General features: G+C 47.6%; 1 protein-coding gene across 2 annotated transcripts in view; it reads left to right on the forward strand.

Moving 5' to 3' along the window:
* MARCHF3 (membrane associated ring-CH-type finger 3) overlaps positions 1 to 11,231 on the forward strand; it is a 178,342-nt gene extending 167,111 nt beyond the window's left edge. For both annotated transcript variants that reach the window (XM_072728660.1, XM_025994997.2), the window contains exons 4-5: positions 3,979 to 4,188; positions 10,294 to 11,231. In XM_072728660.1, coding sequence (XP_072584761.1) covers positions 3,979 to 4,188; positions 10,294 to 10,452 — 369 coding nt within the window. In that variant the 3' untranslated portion in view covers positions 10,453 to 11,231. The remainder of the gene's footprint in view (positions 1 to 3,978; positions 4,189 to 10,293) is intronic.
* The last annotated feature ends 10,740 nt before the right edge of the window (positions 11,232 to 21,971 follow it).

Genomic DNA, 21,971 nt, shown 5'->3' on the forward strand with positions numbered 1-21,971 from the left:
TACACAACTAATACATGCATATACGTTTACATGGGTAATCCATGTTCATTTTAGAAAAGAAAGAAAATACAAAGTGAAAAAATTAAAGACCACTTATGATTCCACTGCCAAGAATAGCCTTGATTTTTCTCGGTATCCTTCTGGTCTTTGTCGATGTAAATCCACTACATTTATGTAGATGAAAATGTCTATGTGTATGTAAATATATCATTACATATATAGGATCATACTATACGTTCTGTTTGGTAGCACTCTCTTCCTCCTCAGCAATATATCATGTCAGTAAATATAAAATGTACTTTATCATTATCATTTGAAATTACTCTGTGGTATTCTAAGTAAATTCTGTAGTTTATTTAGACAGTCCTCTCTTGCTAGAAACTTGAGGTATAATCATATTTTTTCTGTTATAAACTCCACTTGTATAAATATCCCATATCAACCTATTTGGATACCTTGGCAGAGGTTCTTACCATAGCAGAGGACAGATTTTTTTCTCAGCAACAGATATTACCAATGGTCCTACACGGGACCTGCATTATGTATGAGATAAATATGCTTGGGATTCTGAAGAAGTCACAGATTGTAACATAATACTACCTATTTAAAGAACTTCATACCTGGGGCACCTGGCTGGTTCAGTCTGTAGAGAATGTGACTGTCGATCTCAGGGTTGTGAGTTCAAGCCCCACATTGGGCATAGAGCTTACTTTAAAAACAACAACAACAACAGGACAGCCCAGGTGGCTCAGCAGTTTAGCACCGCCTTCAGCCCAGGGCCTGATCCTGGAGACCCAGGATCGAATCCCATGTCGGGCTCCCTGCATGGAGCCTACTTCTCCCTCTGCCTGTGTCTCTGCCTCTCTCTTTGTGTGTCTCTCATGAATAAATAAATAAAAATCTTAAAAAAAAAAAAAACTTCGTATCTAAATATGACCCAGCAGCAAACAGCTGAGAAAAAAAATATATATATATATATAGTTAATTATGTGCAGAATCCAGATATTGGATGATTATGTACACATAAAAAGGGCCTAGAAAATTTTCAAGAATACAGAAAATCAAAGAACAATTAGAAAAAGAGGAACTGGGAACCAACAGTAATACTAATCTTGACTTTGTGATTTATCTTACACCGGATGGCAATAACTAGGGATTTGTAATTACCTCCTTCCACACCTGAGTCATTTCATTGGGTAATGTCAAGAGCCACATATATAAGTAAAATACTAAATTAATTTTCATAAAATGTATTCAGAATTCTCCAGCAGAAGAAATTGGGGAAAGTCTTTGCCAGCGAGTTCAGCTTATCTGCGTACATCTGTTGCATATTTATTGAGAATCTACTATGTTCCAACAAGTGAGGACACAGAGCAAAGGAGGCCAGACTTCCAGATCTGCTTCCAGGAAAAATCTGCAAGGGAAATCAGGTTGCTGCAATTTGGGGAACATCATTTAAGAATCTGGATTTCTGAATGTCTTGCAATTTTAATATTTTTCAAATATTTTACTGATAGGACATCTGGGCAAGAGCAGAGAAATCTGAGTCCTCTCCTCAGTTTGACCCCTAAATCACCTGAAGCAATATCATTTAACCTTGCTGAGCCTCTATAAAATTAGGACAATCACACCCAATTTCTACTCTCTACGTCATAGCAACAGTCCCAGTATTTAGGCAAGAAAATGTTAATTAGAGCCTTTGAATTTCTTTGAAGCTGCTGAGATGTGTGAGGTACCATGACAACATGTGGCAGGGTCAATATCATTTGCAGTTGATCACTTAGGTATTTATGTGAAATTTTTATTATGCTGTATTTCTATTCAGAAGTAAGCCGGTAAGCCATATCCCCATTTTATCTGTTTACTCCGATCCATTTTAAAGGATTTTATTTATTTATTTATTTATTTATTTATTTATTTATTTATGAGGGAGAAAATGAGAGAGAGAGAGCATGAGTATGGCAGAGGCAGAGGGAGAAGCAGACTCCCTGCTCCCAGAACCCTGGGATCATGGTCTGAGCCAAAGGCACATGCTTAACTGACTGAGCCACCCAGGTGCCCACTTGGGTCCATTTGTGAGCTGAGGTTGACTTCTTTCGGCATCTCAGCACAGTTGTGAGGTGCAGTGTCCCTGGAAAGTGGTATGCTGGGCATTGCAGGTCATTCAGTGTTGACTTCAGGCCAACATTCAAGGAAAGCCACCTCCAGAAAACCCCTTCCATGCCTTTTACCTCCTGTTTCTTCTGCTCGCTCTCTGAGGCTTTTGCTGACCCTTCTACCACTCTGTCCTCACCTTGCCCTTTCTGCAGCTCTTCTGTCTCTTCCTCCTGCCATTGGCCTTCCCCCCACCCTCCACCCTCCACTGGACACAACACACTTTTACGTCCCCTCTCATGCTCCTTTCCCTCCCACCAATGCTTTGGTGGGAATTGCAGCCTTGGACACTTGGGAGTGTCTGCTCAGCAGCCCACAATGTTCACATTTGGGGGCCAGCCCACAGCACTGTGAGGCTCCCATTTGCATATGAGATGGAAGACAGACTCAGCAAGCATCTCTTCTCACTCCCCACTCCATCAACTGCGCTTGAACCCCTCTCCTCTAGACCCTTTGGCCTTGACCAGCACTACATGGGACAGTGAGATGGGAGTTTTTGGAGACATGGCCCAGAGCTAATCCGAAGAAAAGCCAACAGGACCCCATTACTGTTATGTACCGATACCATTTTGTAAGCATGACTTTTCCCAGAATGGATTATGGGAAACATTTCATCAGGCATTTAGCAATTCCCTAAGTGGGAGTACAGCAACTCTGTTTCCCATCTTGGAAGAATTCTCATGTCTGGTCTTTTAATAAGCACAAAGTTTTCACCACCCTTTTGGGAGTTGGTTCAGCCTCAAAACTGGGCAGCACAATTAAGATGTCAAAGACCATCCTAAATAGGCTCAGGGTCCTAACACAAGGAGGGGCATTACTGAGTTCATGGAGTCCCATGAGCCTCAGTCTGTGGGAGATCCCCAAAACCACCTTTAGGATCCATGACTGACTAGAAGGCCTCACAGGAATCAAAAAATCTCTTACTCATGGTTACAGTTTATTACAGCAAAAGGATACCAATTAAAATCAGCAGAGGGAAAGGGTACATGGGGTAAAGTCTAGGAGAAACCAGGCTCAAGCTCCCAGGTTTCCCCTCCCAGCAACGTCACACACACCTGCTTAATTTCTCTACCAACAATTTGTGATGACTCATATAAAGCATTATCAGTCCTAGCCTTGGTGCCCAGGGTGTTTGTTGGGGTGAGGCACATAGGCATACAGCACCTGCATTATTGCAATCAGCTCCTCAGACTCCAGCCCTCCACGTGTTCGGCATAAATCACATTGTTGACATAAACTCTTTTATTCTACATCTACCATATGGCTCAAGGCCTCAGGCATACACAGACACTGGTAAAAGGTAAAATATTGCAAGGACTCAGAGTTCTCTAAAAAGCCAGTCTTGAAAACAGGCCTCTCTGGGGCATGTGCATGATTTGAGCAACCGAGGTCTGCTAATCTAACCCTTTTCTTACAGACATTCCCAGGGTCAAGATCCTGGAAGGCTTTGGCCACACAACAGCACTTCTTGTATCTCAACTAGATTACCTTCTGGAAATAATATCATCTCTATCTTCCCAAAGTGCCATTCTTCACAATAATAACCACTGAACTGTTTTCAAAACTAGTAGGCCATCTACAGTAAAGGACACTTATTATTTTTATCATCATCAGGGTGGTCATGTTAAATGATTATCAATAATCACTATCCTTGGAGGTGGGGTATGAAAATAAGCCTTTAATGCTCCTTTGGGATCTCAGAATAGGTCATAAGCAAGTTCCAGTTTCCAAAGACAGAGACACCCTGAGAGTAGTGTGTCTCCACTCCACACTGTCATTTAACTGTGACCTTGCTTTTCTCTGTCTTCCCCCTTTCCCTGGCAGTGGCTCAGAAACCCAGGCCCCCAGCATGAGAAGCGGACTCTGTTTGGAGACATGGTGTGCTTTTTGTTCATAACCCCGTTGGCCACCATCTCGGGCTGGCTCTGCCTGCGGGGCGCTGTGGACCACCTGCACTTTAGTAGTCGGCTGGAGGCCGTCGGACTGATTGCACTCACTGTGGCACTCTTCACTATTTACCTCTTTTGGACACTAGTAAGTATGGCCCACGGCCCGGGGGCTTGGAGCAGCTGGAGCTGGCATAGCCTTCCCTCTTGTCTGTAACACGCCCCACCAGCCCTGTAGAAGACAGATCTGCAGGTGCTGGCGGGAGCGTGTGACGTGGTTTACTACCACATGTGTGTACATGTATGCTGTGTGCGTGCGTGTATGCATAGGTGTGCTGCTGGGAAGAGCGGATCAAGTAAAGAAAGAGCCCTAGCTTCTGAGATCCCATCAATCAAAGACACACACCCTAGACATTTCTCTCCTGCAGGGTTCTAGGACTCCATCTGTGATGAGGCACAGTGTTCTCTTTCTCTGGTTTGTGTGCCTCACTTTTGCCGGGATGGCAGTGTATTATGAATGATGCACTTGGGCACTGTTGCTGTCACTGCCTGTGCAGATCATGAATCCTCCTGCTGGTTATTTTCTTCTTACTCCCTGACACAGCCTATAGTCTTTGTTGGACGTGGAGCTGTGTGTTGCCTGATGATAATTCTGTATGTTGAGATATTGACTCTGCTGCCCATAAGAACACTAATTTATCTAGCTGAGAAGCCACCACCAAAGAAAACCATTTCCCAATAAGTGTGCCGGCTGTATACGAGGAAGAATTATTAAACATGTCTGTTTTTTCATTCACTGAAACTTCTGAAAAGAGTTGAGTGCTTGGGCACTGGCTGGCACAGCATCCATCTCCCTCTTTATGTTTCCCTCTGGGACCTGTAGGGAAGAAGGTCACTACCCTCTAGACTAGTTTCAGAAACCGAGCTTCCCTGCTTCCTGGCATTACTCGGCTGTGCCTACTCATTTCTAATCTGAGCACGTCCCACTGTTACTTAATAGGTGTTTCCTGTCCAGACCTTACCATTCTCATATCCTGGAGTGCAGTGTCAGTGTGGGGAAGCCACTAGCGATTACGCACACTTGCTCCTTCGCGTTGTGTCTTCCAAACCCCGTCCCACCAGCTGCCACTCCTGCCAGGCTGACCACAACCCCTGCCCATTCCCCCTCCTGGTTGTCCTGTGACTCTCTAGTTCTGTATGTCCCTGCTGGTGGGAACGTTCAGGGAATAAGTGGAGGCACACGTCAGTCTCAGTAAGAGGGACATGGCTCAAGCCTTAGTAATAAACACAAGTGTTCTGATGCTTCCAACTTTCTGAGTCCTCTGGTGAATTTAGGCATTCTGCTCCCAACCTGGTGAAGCCTCACCAGCAGAAGTAATACTGCCTCCTTTAAAAAGTCTGTGCCTACAAAGTGGGTCCTGATTCACAGTGAGTCAAGCGATGCAGTGGGCTCAGAAGTCACCAGACAGTGGGAATGGGAGGAGTGGTAGAATAGGAAATTAAATTGTCTTTTACCACTGACTCCCTGTCAACTGCAGCAGCTTGGGAAAGTCATTCCATGCCTCTGGGCCTCAGTGTCCCCATCTGTAAAGTGGGGATGACAGTAATGCCCATCCCCCCAGCCTCCCCGCTGCCTAGTGATAGAAAGGAAAGAGCCCCTCCCGAGAAAGCACTCTGGAAAATAATTGTCAGTTTGTACCATGTTTACAGGTTTGCTAGGCTACGATTTGTCTTAGATGCGTTTGTAAGATGAAGGATGTCAGGTTGAAGATGTCAATCTAATTGTTGGGCTTTCAAACCAAACTTACGGCCTTTTCAAAAACCTGCTTTGTAAAGCATACGTTCAGCTAGGATGAAAGAGGAAAAGGAGGCTGGGGGAGGAAGAAGGGGAAAGATTTCCTCAGAGAGAGACGATGTGACCCTGTTTCATGTCCTATCTCAGATGAAAGGGGGTTTGGGTGGGAAGGGTGCCTGGAGTGGGCTCCTGCAGGAGGCAGAACACACTTCATCCCAGAAACGTTTCCAAGAGGCCATAATAGTGAAAAAGCGCATGCATTAGAATGCAAAGGCCCTGTGGTCGGACCCAAGATGTAGCATCCTCAGAGCGGCATAACCAGGGTACTTAACCTCTGTGATCAGCCTTCCACTGATGCAGAAAGTGGAGGGACTTGGTGGGGTAACTTCGGGAACATTTATCAGAGCACCCAGAACAGGCATGGGGCTTTCTTCCTCCGGACACCTAGCCGGCTACAAGATGCAAAGCAGCTGGAAGGAAGGGAAAGCGTGCTCCCCTCTGGCTGGTGTGGAAACCGCTCGGCGCCCCTGAGCAAGAGGTTACTCAATCTGCACTAACTCCTTCCCAGATAAATGCTGTACTGAGCCTCCCTGGCAGGAGCCGTAACTCAGGAGCTGACAACACTTGGAAAGTGCCCTCCGGCAGAAACCCATTGTAAACAAGCTGTCAGGCTTCAGGAGAATATGCTGTGAAAATGTCTTAGATAAACAAACACGGTGTCAGTCCCAGCCTGGCTGCTGCTCCGAGGAGCCTTTCTGGCAGGGCCTCACCACTGCTGGGAAGGGGGCCAGGAAGGGGGACACACAGGCTCACCGCCACCACCGCCACCCTGCTGCCACTCCAGGAGCCGGACCCTCTGGTACCTGCCACGTGGAAACCTGCATCTGGGACCCCGGAGACCGGGGTATGGCCCATCTCCATCGTGCCCCGGGGAGAGGGGCCCTGGAAACATCACTGCCCCCATCACAAACCATGTGAGGTCCCGGAACAGACAAAAGCCCTATGAGCACTGAGTCCATGCATCAAGAAGTCCTCCCGGGGGGCACCTACGATGAGCCCCACGTTGGGAGGTGGGGGGACTGGGGTGTTGCGCATTCACCGCGTCACTGAGGCAACAGCCAGTGCCCAGCACAGAAACTTGGTTAAGGCCCGGGATGGGGGTGAATGAGCGATCTGCTTCCTCTGGCTGACCTGCAGCCCCACGGGTAGTCATCCGAATTCTCCCCGTAAAGTAGGGAAACCTCCAGGAAGACAGCATCCAAACGAGGGGCGCTGTGTGCACGCTGGCTGAGCCACAGCCCACACGGCCCACGGCTGCCCGAGCGTGTTCGGTGTGACCCTGTGCCCAGTCCCTCTCCGCGGCCCATCTGCTCACATGCAGCCCGCCTCCTCCAGGCAGCCGGAGGTCAAGGAGCCAGGCCTGTTTCTGGGAAGACGACTTGCAAGGCCCTGGCACTGTCAGTAAGCCTCGATCACACCATACTCTCCACAATACAGATAGATTTCCCGAGCCCTGCTGTGACTTTCCTGCAGACTGTGGGCCACAGCCTGTCACCTCCCTGACAGGGAGGGGTGGATGCTGGTGTCTTCTGGCCCTCCTTGCCCCGTCCAGGGACCACAGCTCTTTGTAGGATCTTGCCCCCAATAGGTTAATAGATATCCTTCGGATGAAGCAATGAATGCATCTCAAGAAATCTGTCCCAACAAAAGCAGTATTCTTAGAAGAGCAGCCCTGTGCACTTTCTTCCTCCTTTCCCTAAAACCTCAGACATTTAAGGGCGGCCTGGGGCGGCTCAGTCAGTTAGGTGTCCAACTCTTGATTTCAGCTCAGCTCATGATCTCAGGGTCATGAAATCAAGCACCAGCTTAAGATTCTCTCTCCCTTCCTCTGACCCTCCTCCTGGGGACATTTAAGAAATATCTCAACAAAATTCCCAACGTTACAACTGTCATAGCTTCTTTTTGGTTTACACTGTTTATTTTTCCCTCACTGCCTCTTCATTTCTCTAAATCAAATTCTGTTCCACTGTAGGAAGGGAGTGTCTTGGAGCTTCTGGCCCAGACTCCGCACTAGCCCGGGGCATTGCCAACCTGAGGCCCCGTCTGCATTATGCCCAAGTGCCTTTATCTTCCCCCCAATAAGGAATCATCTTCCTATGATGCTTTCTTCTTATTGATTGAATCTGCCCGCCGACTGTGATGGTTAAAGGCAATTAAGATAGATTAATACATAATGAGATCTCATTTGTTTGTCTCAACAAGCGGATTGATTTTTGTACCTCCTGGCCCTCGAGGAGCCAGGAGACCTGCTAAGTCGTTGACTCCCTGGTTGCCTGAAGCAGTGCTTTTCAGGCTTGAAATCACCTAGGGATCTTGTTAAGATGCACGCTTGGATTCCTTAGGTCTGGGTGGAACCTAAAATTCTGATGTTCTAACAGGCTCCCAGGTGATACAGCCCTCTGCTGACCCACGGCCACACTGAGAGCAAAGGAAATAGCACTTCCCCCCCTTTTCCCTCCCCCATTCCCCTGTGTCTAAGAAGGAGCATCAGAAAACTGTCTTCTTTTCCATATTTAATGCATTAAAAATTACAGGCCAAGAACACTGGTGTGTGTGAGGCACGGTGCTAAGTGCTTTCTCAGATACCACTCTTCACAGTTTGCAGACAAGGAAACAAGCTTGAGGGTGTGACAAGCAACCCTCCCCAAGTCATGGAGCCACTAGGCAGAGGATGGGGGTGCAGGCCGGGTGTGCCTGGCCCAGGGCACCGCCTGCATGCACCCACGGCGACTTCTCTGCCCCCCGAGGTCCAGCACGCACAGCTCCTTAACATACAGACCAAGGGTCTCTTGATTTGAAACCCAGCTTTCCTGTAATGTTTCCAGATTCCAATCTTCTTGAACTGCCAGAGCTCCTCATTAGCACCTCCCTGCCTTCTACCCTTTCCCTGCTCTTGGCTTTGAGCAGCAGGCTTTCCCACCTGCCTCTCTTACATTCATGAGGAGCACCACACAGCAGCAGGACAAAATAGATACATGAGAATCAAGCTTAGGGGGAAAAAGAAAAACCAGCCCTGATCCACTTTGGCATGTTCAGGGCCTTTTGGAGAAAAGCACATCTGTGTGGGTTTAAAAGCTTGTATTTTCATACCCAAATTTCTCTGGCACTCAGCCTGTGGCATCTGCTTTCTAGCCTCAGAAGGCCTGCCAAAAGACCAATAAGCCCTTTCTCATCCAGGGCCTCTGCTCTCCTCTGCTTCCAGAAACCTGAGTTCCAACCATCGGGTCTGCCCTCTCTCTGACCACCATGCTCTCAAACTGGAACCTATCCTCATTTTTAAAGACAGTTTGTGCATCTCCAGAAGTAGGGACTCCGAATTTTCCAGGCAGGCCATCAATGCCGTAAGCTAACCTTCTCCGAAATGAACCACAGATGTGTCTCGTTCCAGGATTTTACATGGAAAGCAAGTACTTTTCAGCACAGTTATGCCACAATTGGCCATCAGTTTACTGCTCATAATGTTGTATACCATGTAAGAGAGACTTTAATCTGAAGCAGTGTTGCAATCAGAAAGAGTAAGATATTTATTCACTCAGCAAACTCTACTGAGCAACTTCCTAAGTGCCAGGCATAGGTGCTGGGCATGCAAAGATGAATACAGCCCAAGCCCTGCTCTCAAGATGCTTCTGCGGTATGGAGAGGGAAACAAATATACTGACCTACAGAGCACGTGATGCCACGCTGAGGTCCGCACGAGGCACTGCAGGTGCCCTTGGAAGTTGAACCTACCCTGGGCTGAGGCTCAAGAAGAATTTATCAGGGGAGTTAGTGCCCCTGCCTCCCAACTGAAAGCCAGAGGACGGCCAGAGCTGAAGGTAGTGGGGGATCACTTATTGGGGCCAGCAAGTGTAGGTGTAACATGGCCCAGTCCAACAGTACCCTTTCTATCATAGCCAGTCCGAATGTTAAACTGTGCAGTGTCCAACCTGCAGTAGGGTACGTGACGCCCAAGCATCCCTCTCATTTAGCAGAGAGAAAGCTGGCGACACTGCCTAGGTCCCACCCCTGGGCAAGGACTAGCACTGTACCCACTCTGTCCCGCTGCCTGTAGCCAACGTGCTTCACAACTGATGCTTTGGGGTCCAAACGCTACTATCCCCAAAGTAAATCCAGACTCTGAAGGAACCTCATTTCCTATTCGTATCTTAATTTTTTCCAATCTGAGGAAGAGTGAAGGAAGCCACCCCAGGGGACCTGCCTGAGTTTACACATGGGTGTTCTCTGCTTGGTGCCAACCTCCCAACATTCAGCTGTTGCTAGGGCAGTCTGGCCCAGGGCACTTGCCCCGCTGTGCTGCTGCCAGCTCCCTGGGGCTGTTTTCAATGACGTGTTTCTTGGATTGATTATCGGCTTCTGCTTACCTGAACCCTTCCCTTATTTTTCCTCTCCCAACCCCAGGTGTCATTTAGGTACCACTGTCGATTGTACAACGAATGGCGTCGGACCAATCAGAGAGTGATTCTCCTCATTCCAAAGTCTGTCAGCGTTCCTTCCAACCAGCAGTCCCTGCTGGGCCTCCATTCTGTCAAGAGGAACTCAAAGGAGACCATTGTTTGACGTCTGTGTCGTTGGTTGGTTGACTCGTTGTTTGGGGTTCTGGAAGTTTCTGCACTGGGGCCATGCACTGAGCCACCCCCCGAATCCTTCCTTAGGCCGTGGGTCTCAGAACACCCGGAGCCATGTTAGCACATCGCCCCGAGCAACGGACTCGGCCCGAAGAAAGCAAATGCTGTTTCACTTGGAATCATGGATGCTGCAATCACACGATACTTGCTGAGCTGCCAAACATGCTTATTTAGCAGATACTATATGGAGTTTCCTGAACACCTCTTTAACATATGAGGAAGGTTGTCCTGCTAAAGATGCAATTCAATGCTTCCTTTTTTATTACTATTTCCAAAAAAAAAGAATATATATATATATATATTAAAGTCAGATGATAATCACAATCAAAAAGCCAATGTTAAAACTGGTTTCTTGGTTTGGACAGGTTTGGTTTGGGTGAGTTTGTTTCCCGGTTTCTACTGTAGATTCTTTGGGGTAATTTGATAACTTAGTGGTCTTTTTCATCTCCTTCTTCTCTCTTACTCAAGGAGACAGCAAAACAACTGCAGAACAAGGCATATCTGAAGGACGTTTTGTACTAAACTTCATTTATTCCATTTTTAAAGGGGGGGAAAGGCGTGGCAACTCTCCCAACAATGAGCTGTTTATTTAAATTTCACTAAGAAGTAAAAAAAAATATGGTGAGGAGCACGCTCCTTTCAACTTGTTTGGTACTGCCAGCTGATAAAAACTATTTTCTAATAATAAATATCCAGTGTGTGAAAGACAAATCCCATTGATTGCAATATTTTTTTAAATTATAAACCTGTGAAGTTTCCCCAAAGTAGATTTCAAAAAGGAAAAAAAAGGGGGCAAGAGGTTGGTGTTCTTCCTCCCATCCCATTGTAGTTCATGTCTTAATTCTGCATTCACAAGGAATTGGAGGATCATTAGACATTTCTAGGAACCCTGGACCCGTTTTGCATATCAATTAGCATTCCCATTGCTCTATTGAATTTCTAGCTTGACAGGTAGATGGGGCAAAAAGTGTGTCCGAGCAGCCTACAGCCCCTTTGTCTGATTTTCAACAACAAAAGTGAGTCCCACACAGTGCCTTCCTGGAGCCCTGAGCCAAGTCTGTCACAGGCTGAAATAGACCTCTCCTAAGGGCTTCACGTCCCCCTTTTATCCATCACAGAAGAAAGGGTCTAACCTGCACCCCACGTTTGTGTGCCACCCAAACCAGGGGGCACACGTGTCATCTGAGGAAAGCACTTGCCGCGCTGGCTCCCTGGCCCTCCCCCTGCCGCCGCACCGAGAACAGGTGGAGCCCAGCGCTGGGAGATGCTTAAAATATGGATTTCTAGAACACGACCCACATTCTGAAGATCACTCCAGCGTCTGCCTTAGGCTCCCCAGGTGGGAGAAGGGAGAGTGCAAAGCAATAGGCAGCGAGGAGGGTAGCGACTTCCATCTGCAGATTGATCAAGCCGATGCAGGTATCACCACTGTCTGCAGAGCCCCCCCCTCCGCCCCGCAATTCACAGGCTGCTCCCCGCGCGCTGTGTGGGGAGGGCAACAGCTGTCCTGCTCTCTCTGCTGCAAAGCTCAGATGTGCTTTATGGCTGATGACAATAGATTTCCTCCCCACCACACTTCACTTCGACCCTGAATTCCCGTCATATGTGCCTCAGCCCTTCTGCTGGCTCGGCCCCGCTCACCCTCCAGGCTGTCATTAGCTGCACCACCGTCCACCGTTTCTTAATTGACCTTTTTAAAATGCTGGACGCCACTGGCTGCACACAGCTGTCACACATTAAATTTCCAGAGCCAAGAGTCCAACTTGGTAGTTGGTGAACTACAGCCCGGTAATACAGGAGATAAATAACTTATCCACCCAGCCTTGATCACTGAGCTGTCAGCTTAACCAGCGACACCAGCGACACCTCTGGGGGAATGGCAGGAGCATTCAGGAGAGGACCGTGCCCTTCATCCTCCTGCTTTTTCCATGAGGTCGGGAAGTGGGAAGTTCCCAAGATCATTTCCTGTTGCGATGGCTGCAGGGAATTCCTGCTGTCTTGGTTCATGAGATGAGATATAGTGACTCAAAATATCAGGCCAACAGGTGCCCGGCAACCCGCTGGGGCCCCTGCCCCGGGAGTCGCTACCCTCCTCGCTGCCTATTGCTTTGCACTCTCCCGGGAGGGTGGGCGTGTTGGTGCTGGGTCTGTGCCCTACCTCTCTCCCCCACATCTGCATCCCCACCCTGGGGAATAAAGCAGAGTCCAAAGGCAAGGAGTAGGCTGCACATGGGCTGGTGTGCGGGGCACTCCTGGCAGCCAAGAGCAGATCAGTGCCCCCCCTCCCAGCCCACCAGCTGGGATCCTCCTCAGGAGACACTCTGAGCTCCTTCGGCACCAGGGCTCAGCTCAGGTCCCGCTGAAAGTCTCCATCCCTTCTTGACCCTTTCACCCTGGCATCGTTCAAGGTTCAGGAGTGTAAGCAACTACAGTACGTGCACAAGGCACCAGCCAAGAGGCCGGGGACAGGCAGGGGTCACAGCCCAGGCCCTGTGTCTGTCACCAAGCTACGCTGCACCTGCCTAGAAAAAGGGGTGCCTCTTGCTAACTGGTGCAGAGGCACCTGCACCGGTCACCCGCAGCTCTGCCAACCTTGAACTCTTCCTCTGCTTCTCTCTTTTTGAGAAATTAAGAAAGAAGCAGGGAAAGGAATGAGGAGGGGCAGGTAAAGGATCCTGGAGGTTTACTGCTTCCTTTCCATCGACTTCTTCAATTGCCCACGTTTCCACCCTCCTGCTGCATCCTATCCTAACCACTTGTCTTGAGGATATTGGGGAGAGACAAACATGAGTCGTGGTGAAGCCAGAGGGGAAAGAGCCGAAACGAGTCTGGGGAGCTCTTGCCTGCCCCGTGTGTGTGTGTGTGTGTGTGTGTGTGTGTACACATTTCTGTGATCTTATCTGGGAGTTCCAGAGAACACAGAATGTTCACACAAAATCTACAGCTCAGAGAATGGAGCAGAAGCTCAGATGAGCTGGAAAACCCAATAAAGGAAAAATAAGTGGAATGGCTTGGAAGTGACTTGTATTGGTCTTTCATGGGCCGGCCTCCCTTCCCGGGCCCGCGCACCAGGGTTTGTCCCTCTCCGCTGCGCCTTCCTCACAGTTACTTCATCTTTAGTGGAAGTGAGTCACGTGGGGGCACGGAGGAACCGAAGGAGAAAATGCAAGTGAAACAGCAGCTTGCCACCCGCACTCGGGCCAGTGGCCTGCTGGTGGCCCCACGTCCTCCGCAGGCCTCTTTGGTCCCCTCCTAGCACGGCCTCCGCCGGCTCTGCCCCCATGTCCCCTGCCACCAGAGCTGACGGAGCGGCACGATGTGCCCGGAAACTTTGCCCTTGGTCTGCTTTCACCAGGGAGAGTGCCGAGGCCGAAAGAGCCTGAGGACAAACGATACCTAGGAAAGGAAATCGGCACATGCTTCCTTCCTCTTTGATCCAGAATGTTCCCAGAAGCTACCCGAAGATCAGCCACACAGCTCTAAGGCCTAGGCCTGGAGGAGATATGTAGGCTGTGTGATTCTGCAGCCCTTCATGGGCCAGGAGGTGGGCCTGGGGCACGACGGGGCTCAGGATTACGTCAGGCAGAGGTTGGGTCCCGGATGCACCTGGCTGGTCAGCTTCCCTTCCGGCCAAGCACGGGGAGGAACTGCGACCTGGCGGGCAGTCGCCTGAGGCCTGGGCTGCAGAGGTTTGGAGTGGGGGCAAACAGGTACTGCAGGGCAATGCCGGGGCAGTTGCACGCCCTCTCCAAAACGTGGCAGTTCTGCAGAAATGCCTGGGCCAGTATGTTCCACCGTCCGCCTTCCTTGGCCTGACAAAGCTCTCGGTGCCTAGGGGTTGACTGTCTTTTCCTTGGTGTTCAGCTGTGTTGTGGGCCGAGTCTGTCTCTCTGCTTCCCAGCGCAATAGCGTGGGAGAGAACCAGCCATGAGCCAGGCGACCTGGGCTCAAGGCTGGCTCTGCACTGGACAAGTGAGCCCACTTACCGAAGCCTCGATTTTCTGCCTCTGTAAAATGGGGCAATACCTACCTCAGCCAACCCCTAGAAGACTTTGTAAGGCTCCGCTCCCAGGAGTGGACTCGTGAATGGCAGTACCCCCCACTGCCCCCCACTTTCTTCCACTCACCGTGGCTGATGTCTGTTATTGTGCCCCAGCTTGGGTTTTCACAAACGACTTTAATAAATGATTTGAAGGACCATAAACAGTTTAAAATCCTTTCCAAAGAGAAGAGGGACTGATTTTAAATAATCAACAGATATTTATTGAGCACACTGTGCTTGGAATAAAAAGAACGGTAAGAGACCCTTCTGGAGGTTGAAATTACTGACTTGATTGAGGTCTTTGAATCATGCGTAGATTTGTTACCCTTGCATTTCCTGACACTGGAGCCTATGGCTAATTGAGAATTCATCACAGATATAAAAAAAAAATTTTTTTTGCTAGTTCTGAATCTAGTGCTACAGAGGAAAACAAATATAGTCTGTCAGTTGTCTGTATTCCCAGAAATGAGGGACTCATGAGTCATGGAGCTCATACATCTAGTGCCTTCTTGGAGGCTCTGAATTTGGTACACAAAGACAATACAAGGAGATCAGCTTCAGAGCCCTGCTTCTTTTGAGAAACCCTCCCTTTCAGACATACTTTTCACCTACTGTGTCCAAAGCTACCCTATTTAGGAAATGAATATATGGATGCTGTCAGAGGTTTTATTTTATCCTATCTTTGAAAACCGGATGCAAAGAACTGAGTTAATCCTATGTTTCATCCCTGACAACTTCTATCACCGTCAGCCTATACAGGTCCTTCTTCTGTTTTATTCTACAAGTACGTACATAGAGCCAGATGCTTCCCAGGAGCCACGTGCAATTAGGCACTTTGAAAATCACCTCCTGGGATCCTCACGACAACCTCATCTGTTACTGCCTAACAAACCACCGCAAAATTTCATGCTCTAAGGCAACCCTTTCCTTGCATTTCACTGTTTCGTGGGTTGGCTAGGGCTCAGCTGAGCAGTCCGCGGGCAGTGGTCTTCTGGCCGCACTTGGCTCTCTGACAGTGAGATGGGTCAGGTGCTCCTCCTATGGCTTGGTCTCCTCCACCTGGCATCTCGGCTTCAAGGGCCCCACTCTTCCCATGGCAGCTCAGGACTCTGAAAGGGAAGAAGCTTCTGTCTGCCTAATGACTCGCCTTGAAAGGGCTAGTGGTCCCTTCCTCGCATCCTATTGACCAAAGCAGTGACAAGTCCCCACCTCCTGATGGAAGGTGTAGAATGGTTTGGGGCCATCTTTGCAGATTAGCTACCAGGCCCTTTTAATAGATGGGGAAGCTTAACCTGAGAGGTTACATCACTTGCCCCAAGTAACAGAGCTAGTAAGGGGCAGAACTAGGATTCAGACCCAGGCTCTGGAGTCCACAATGCAATAGTATGCTATGCAATGATGCCTCTCAGCTTCTATTTTTATTTTTATTTTTAAGATTTTATTTATTTACTCATGACACACACACACACACACACACACACACACACACACAGAAGCAGAGACACAGGCAGAAGGAGGAGCAGGCTCCATGCAGGGAGCCCGACATGGGACTCGATCTCTGGTCTCCAGGATCACACCCTGGGCTGAAGGTGGCACTAAACCGTTGAGCCACCCAGGCTGCCCTCAGCTTCTATTTTTAGAGTAGATCCCCCTTCATCCCTGGTCTCCACTCTCTACCCTCATTAAGCACCCACTCTAATATATACCTGATACATAAACTGAATATAGATAGATATTTGCAAAACAGACTGTTTTGTGAGTAGATGTCTTAACTTACATAAAAGTGATTATAAATAGGGGCACCTGGGTTAAATATGGGACTCTTGGTTTTTGGCTCAAGTTGTGATCTTAGGGTCATGGGATAGAGTCCTGCCTCAGGCTCCGCACTCAGAGCCGAGTCGGCTTGAGTCTCTCTCCCTCTCACTCTGCATGTGCTCGCACGCACTCTCTCTCTTTTCTCAAATAAATAAATAAATATTTTTTAAAAAAGTAATTAAGCTTAAATCTCATTCTTTCCCCACCCCACCACCACTCAACACCACATTTTTAAGCTCTACGTCGCTGCATGTGTGCAGGGTCATTGCTCCTAATGGCTGCTTGGGATTCCATTTCACTTCTCTGTTCCCTTCACATTACCTCCCACTCCCTGGCTCAGCCAACAGGACCCTTAAGGACACCTGGGTACTCCCCTCCCTACGATCCCACTGGAGGGCTCTTCTGGCCTAGTACCCATGAGTGGGAATGCTGGACTGCAGGACGTTGATACAGTTAACTTCACTATTCGTATTGTTCTCCAGAAGGACTACAGCCCATTAGACACTCTCCTTTGTCACTAAGTTTTACCTTTTCTCCATTTGCTATTCTTTATTTGCTCATTTTTTGCCAATCTGACCATATAAATGTGTCTTATTACTTGTACCTGTGCAAATATACAACTTCTCATTTTCCCCCTGGGTTGGCGATCTTTTCTTCGCTCTCATCACTCTGATGTGCTGCCATATGTCATTAGATCAACTCCCTCTTAACTTTGTCTATGGTAGCCTTTGTTGAACAGGAATCCTTTACTTGGACGTTGCCAAATCTGGGTTGCTGTCAGGTGCTCTGTACCAGGAGGGGTCTTATGGAAATTGAAGAAGTCCTCTCTCATTCCCAAACCACAGAGACAGTGTTCCAGATTTTCTGCCTTTATGGTGTCATGTACCACCTTTAGGCTCTTGATCTATCTGGAGTTCACCCATGCCCATGATATAAGGCAATGATACAAGATTCAACTTCATCTCCCCAAGCTTCCCATCACCATCTACAAAACAATCTTTCCTTTTATCATTGGCTTGTGGTGTCACCTGTATCATATACCCACGGGTCTGTTTCTACAGTATCCATCTGTGTCCCTGCATTACCTCGCTGTTTTTCTCACTGAGGCTTCATCCCGAGTCTTGGTATATAGTGGAATGAGCAACCCTATCCGCTGCCAATTTTGCTCTACTTTTTTTTTTTTTCAAAACTGACTCAGTTATTTATAGACAAGCTTTTAATTCTTGTGCATAAATTTTAGAACAGTTTTTGTTAACTCATTTAAAAGTTCCTGATGGAATTTTGATTGGAATTGTAGTGAACTTATACATTAATTTCATGAAAATTGCCCTCTTTACAATTTTTAACAATCCTATATGATACAAATAGAGTAACACCATTTATTTAAGTGTTCTCGGTGTCCTGAAAGAGAGTTTTAATCGTTGTCAATAAAATTCTCGTGCCTTTTCCTGGTTTAATTCCTAAATACCTTAGAGTTGTGTTGCTATTGTATATGGTATCTTATTTTTCTATTCTATTTTCTCATTGGCTAGTGCTGGTGGAGAAGAACACTTGTTATCCTGTACTAACAGCTTTGCTGAATGCTGTGTTAAGTTTTTGTTGTTGTTGTTGTTTTTATGATAGAGAGAGAGAGAGAGAGAGGCAGAGACATAGGCAGAGGGAGAAGCAGGCTCCATGCAGGGAGCCCGACGTGGGATTCGATCCCGGGTCTCCAGGATCGCGCCCTGGGCCAAAGGCAGGTGCCAAACTGCTGCCACCCAGGGATCCCTCCTGTGTTAGTTCTTAAGGGTTGCTGATTCCATTCTAAGCCTGTTCTTTCCTGGCCGGGTGCCATGGCCTGGCCCCTTGGACTCATCCGTGGCAGCCATGAGAGTAGGTGCGCTTGCTGGGTTCCTCATCTTAACAAGGGGTCAGAGTTTCTCCCCAAGGATATTTGCTATACATTCTTCTTATATAATTTTGTTGAGTCATTCTGTTTCCTTGCTATTTCAAGTATTTTATGAGTTTTTACATCATTATTTCAAATACCAAATTGAAGGGCACCTGGATGGTTTGGTCATTTAAGTGTCCGACTCTTGATTTTGGCTCAGGTCATGATCTCAGGGTGATGAGTTCAAGCTCTGTGCCAGGCTCTCTGCTCAGCTGGGAGTCTGCTTGAGATTCTCTCTCCCTCTCCCTCTGCCCCTCCCTACCATATCCTTTCTCTCACTCTCTCTGTAAAATAAATAAGTGAATCTTTAAAAAATATATCAAACTGAATCAGTAATAATGATTAAATATGATTACCAGTAATATTGAGAAATTTGTGTGACTTTCTACTTTAATCCATGTAATAAGACATGCTGCTATTAAACCATCCTTTCAATCCTGGATCAACCTTAAGATTTTGTGTATCCTCTCTCTATATATATATTGAAAGTGAAGAGTTCACACCAATAGCACCAATTCCAATCCAATGCCACAAAGTTCAGTCTTGTTTTTCCATTGCCATATTTATAGCTTCCTCTCCTACCATGAGAAACCTGGCTTTTATTGCCGTTAATTTATTTACCTTTGTAATCAGTGTCTGCATGTAACCAGTCTTCCTCTCTAGAGACATCCCCTCCCCCATGGAGATGTGCCCTTCACCTTCCTCTGCTGACATCCATGCCAGGCCACCTCTCTGTGGGGACACCTGCCTCATGCCAGTCAGACTCTGGTACAGCGAGTTGGATGGTCCTCACCCTCATACAGTCACTAATGATTTCCTTCTCCATTCAGTGCTTTTTATTTCCATCTTCTTTTTTACTCTTTCATTTCGCCAGTTTGATCTTTGTTTATTGTTGTTGCTTTAAAGTAGGCTCTGCACCTAGCACAGAGCCTGACACAGGGCTTGAACTCATTACCCTAATATCAGGACCTGAGCCCAGATCAAGAGTCCTACGCTCAGCCACCCATGCGCCCCTAGCCAGTCTGAATTAATTTCATTCATCTTCTTAAAGAATAAATTTAGATTTTTAAATCTTTTCTTTCATCCTCTTTGTCCTCTGCTTCCTTGATTTTAACCTTACCATTATGAAGGCCTTCCTTCTTTTATGTTTTTTTTTCTTCTTTTGTGTTTTTGTATTTTAATTCCATTATTTCAGCCTTTTTTGTCTTTATTTTTGAATAAATAATTTAAATGCTATGACTTCTTCTCTAGGTACTACTTAATCTCCCACAGTTTTTGGACATTTTCAATGTTTAAATTTCAGGTCTAAGTATCTTTTTAGAAGATAAATTCATTTTTTTATAAAGATTTTTTTATTTATTTGAGAGAGAATGAATGGATGAGAGAGAGCATAAGCCTGAGGAGGGACAGAGTGAGTGGGAGAAGCACCCCACTGAGCAGGGAGCGAGATATGGGGCTCAATCCCAGGACCCTGGGATCATGACCTGAGCCAAAAGCAGATGCTTAACTAACTGAGCCACCCAGGGACTCCCAGTTCTAAGTATTTTTAAATTTCTTTTATGTTCCTTTCTTTATCCCCAGAGTCACTTAGGAGTGATTAAATGACTTTCAGCAAACAAGCAGGGGGTGGGGAGTGTTCTTTTGTTTTGTATTTGTTACTATTACATTATGGCCAAAGAACTATGACTTCAGTGCTGTGGATTCTTTGAAACCATGGCATCTTTTGTGGCTTAGTACATAGCTGATTTTCGTAAATGTGTATGCATATATGTAATAAATCATCTACAGTGCATTAATTGTTTACATCTGTCTTCCTAACTTTACTTTTTTTCATGCTTGGTCATTTTCTGAGAAGGGCATACAACATTTCTGATTACAATCAGTGATTTACTTATTTCTCCTCTTACATCCTGTTGGTAGCCGCCTTAGGTATTTGCAGCAATATTTACATTTATCTTTATCATTACATCTTAATACATTGTTCCCCTTACCAAAATAAAATGTTGTAATATTGTGTTTGTCCATCTTGATCTTTTAAAATTCTCTTTTGGGGCACCTGGGGTGTCTGCTTTTGGCTCAGGCCATGATCCTGGGGTCCTGGAATCTAGCCCCATGTTGAGCTCTCTGCTCGGTGGGGAGCCTGCCTCCCCCTCTCCCTCTGCCACTCCTCCTGCTTGTGCTCTCTCCCTCTGTTTCAAATAAATAAACAAAAATCTTTAAAACAGTAAAAAATAAAATTCTTTTGTCTGAATTAATATTAAACACCTCTGTATTCTTTCATGTCTCCTGTAGACAACACACTAATATTTTTTACCTGAAAATCTCTTCTTTGAATTGGTGAGTTTATGCATTTATGTTTTTTTAAGATTTTATTTATTTATTTGAGAAAGAGAGACAGAGCCTGAGCTCACAGAAGGAGGGTCAGAGGGAGACGCAGACCCCCTGCTGAGCCAGGAGGCATACATGGGGCTCCATCCCAGGACCCCAAGATCATGGGCTGAGCTGCTGGCAGATGCTTAACCACCCAGGCACCCTCCTCCATTTACATTTATTACTGTTTACATTTATTACTGTTACGTTGGGGCGGAATTCTATCAGCAGGATTTCATCTCTCATTACCTTTTCCTGTGATCGCATATCCTCCAGGGCATCTACACGCTTGGCTACCGACGTACACCCACAGCAAGGGGGTCTACAGCCCGGGCGGTCAGCGGAGAGGGTGGGGATGCCCTGAGCTGCCATTTGGACTCAACAACTCTGCACCTGCCCCACACGGCTCAGCAAGCCCACCCCTCGGGAACATCCCCACACCGCTGTCCCCATCGCCATGTTCTCCCGCCTGGACGTTCACCATTTTTCGCTGCGTGGATTGCAGGCCGCCTGCCCTGAGCCCAGAATGGGGAGACTCCGTGTGGCTAGCAGAACAGCACCCCCCAGCACGGACGTGATTCAGCCCTAAGGTCTCCCCACTGACCTGGGGGCACAGGGCTGGCACTGCTCTTCTCTGCTCTCTGGGATGTGATGGCGCAGGCCGCGATCCATCTAGATGCATGATACAGGAGGGAGGCGAGGACATGACACCCAGCTGTGCCCCAGCTGTGGCAACTGGCTTCCTTGCACCCACAGCTTCTGTAGGCCGTGTTCCTTGGCGTGTGCGCTCTTTCCTCAGATTCACTATCCGTCCTCCCGCTCCCTCGGCACTTCCAGGGTTGAGTGGGGAAGGAGAGGAAGGGAGCCAAGAGTCAGGGTAGGTCCGCCATCCCGTGCACCATCGGCACCTCTCAAAAAGTCCTTCCTGGAGCCCTGGAGTTCCTGTGGGGACAGGGCATGGGAGGACCCCCCACCCTTGGCTCTGGTGCCCCAGCTCCATTCCGCTACTTCACCTCTGCTTTGTCAAGGGGGCATCAGGGCTAGACTTCACTGGAAAGAAAGACAACAATGTTGAAGCTAGGTCTTTCCTTGTTCTAAAATTCAGGGTCACCTCGTCTGGCTCCCTGACTCTTAGGGGCCCCGTGTTTACAGAGGGCACTGAGGCACTGGGCAGGACTCACTGGGGCCCTGCGGGCCTGTCCTTATGAAGCTAGCTAACCACATGCTCCCTGCTCCCCCTCCTCATTCACAGAAAGGAGGCAGCTGGGACTTTGAATCCAGCTGCAAATAAGAA

This window comes from Vulpes vulpes, chromosome 12, assembly GCF_048418805.1.
Source record: "Vulpes vulpes isolate BD-2025 chromosome 12, VulVul3, whole genome shotgun sequence".
Taxonomy (NCBI): Eukaryota; Metazoa; Chordata; class Mammalia; order Carnivora; family Canidae; genus Vulpes; species Vulpes vulpes.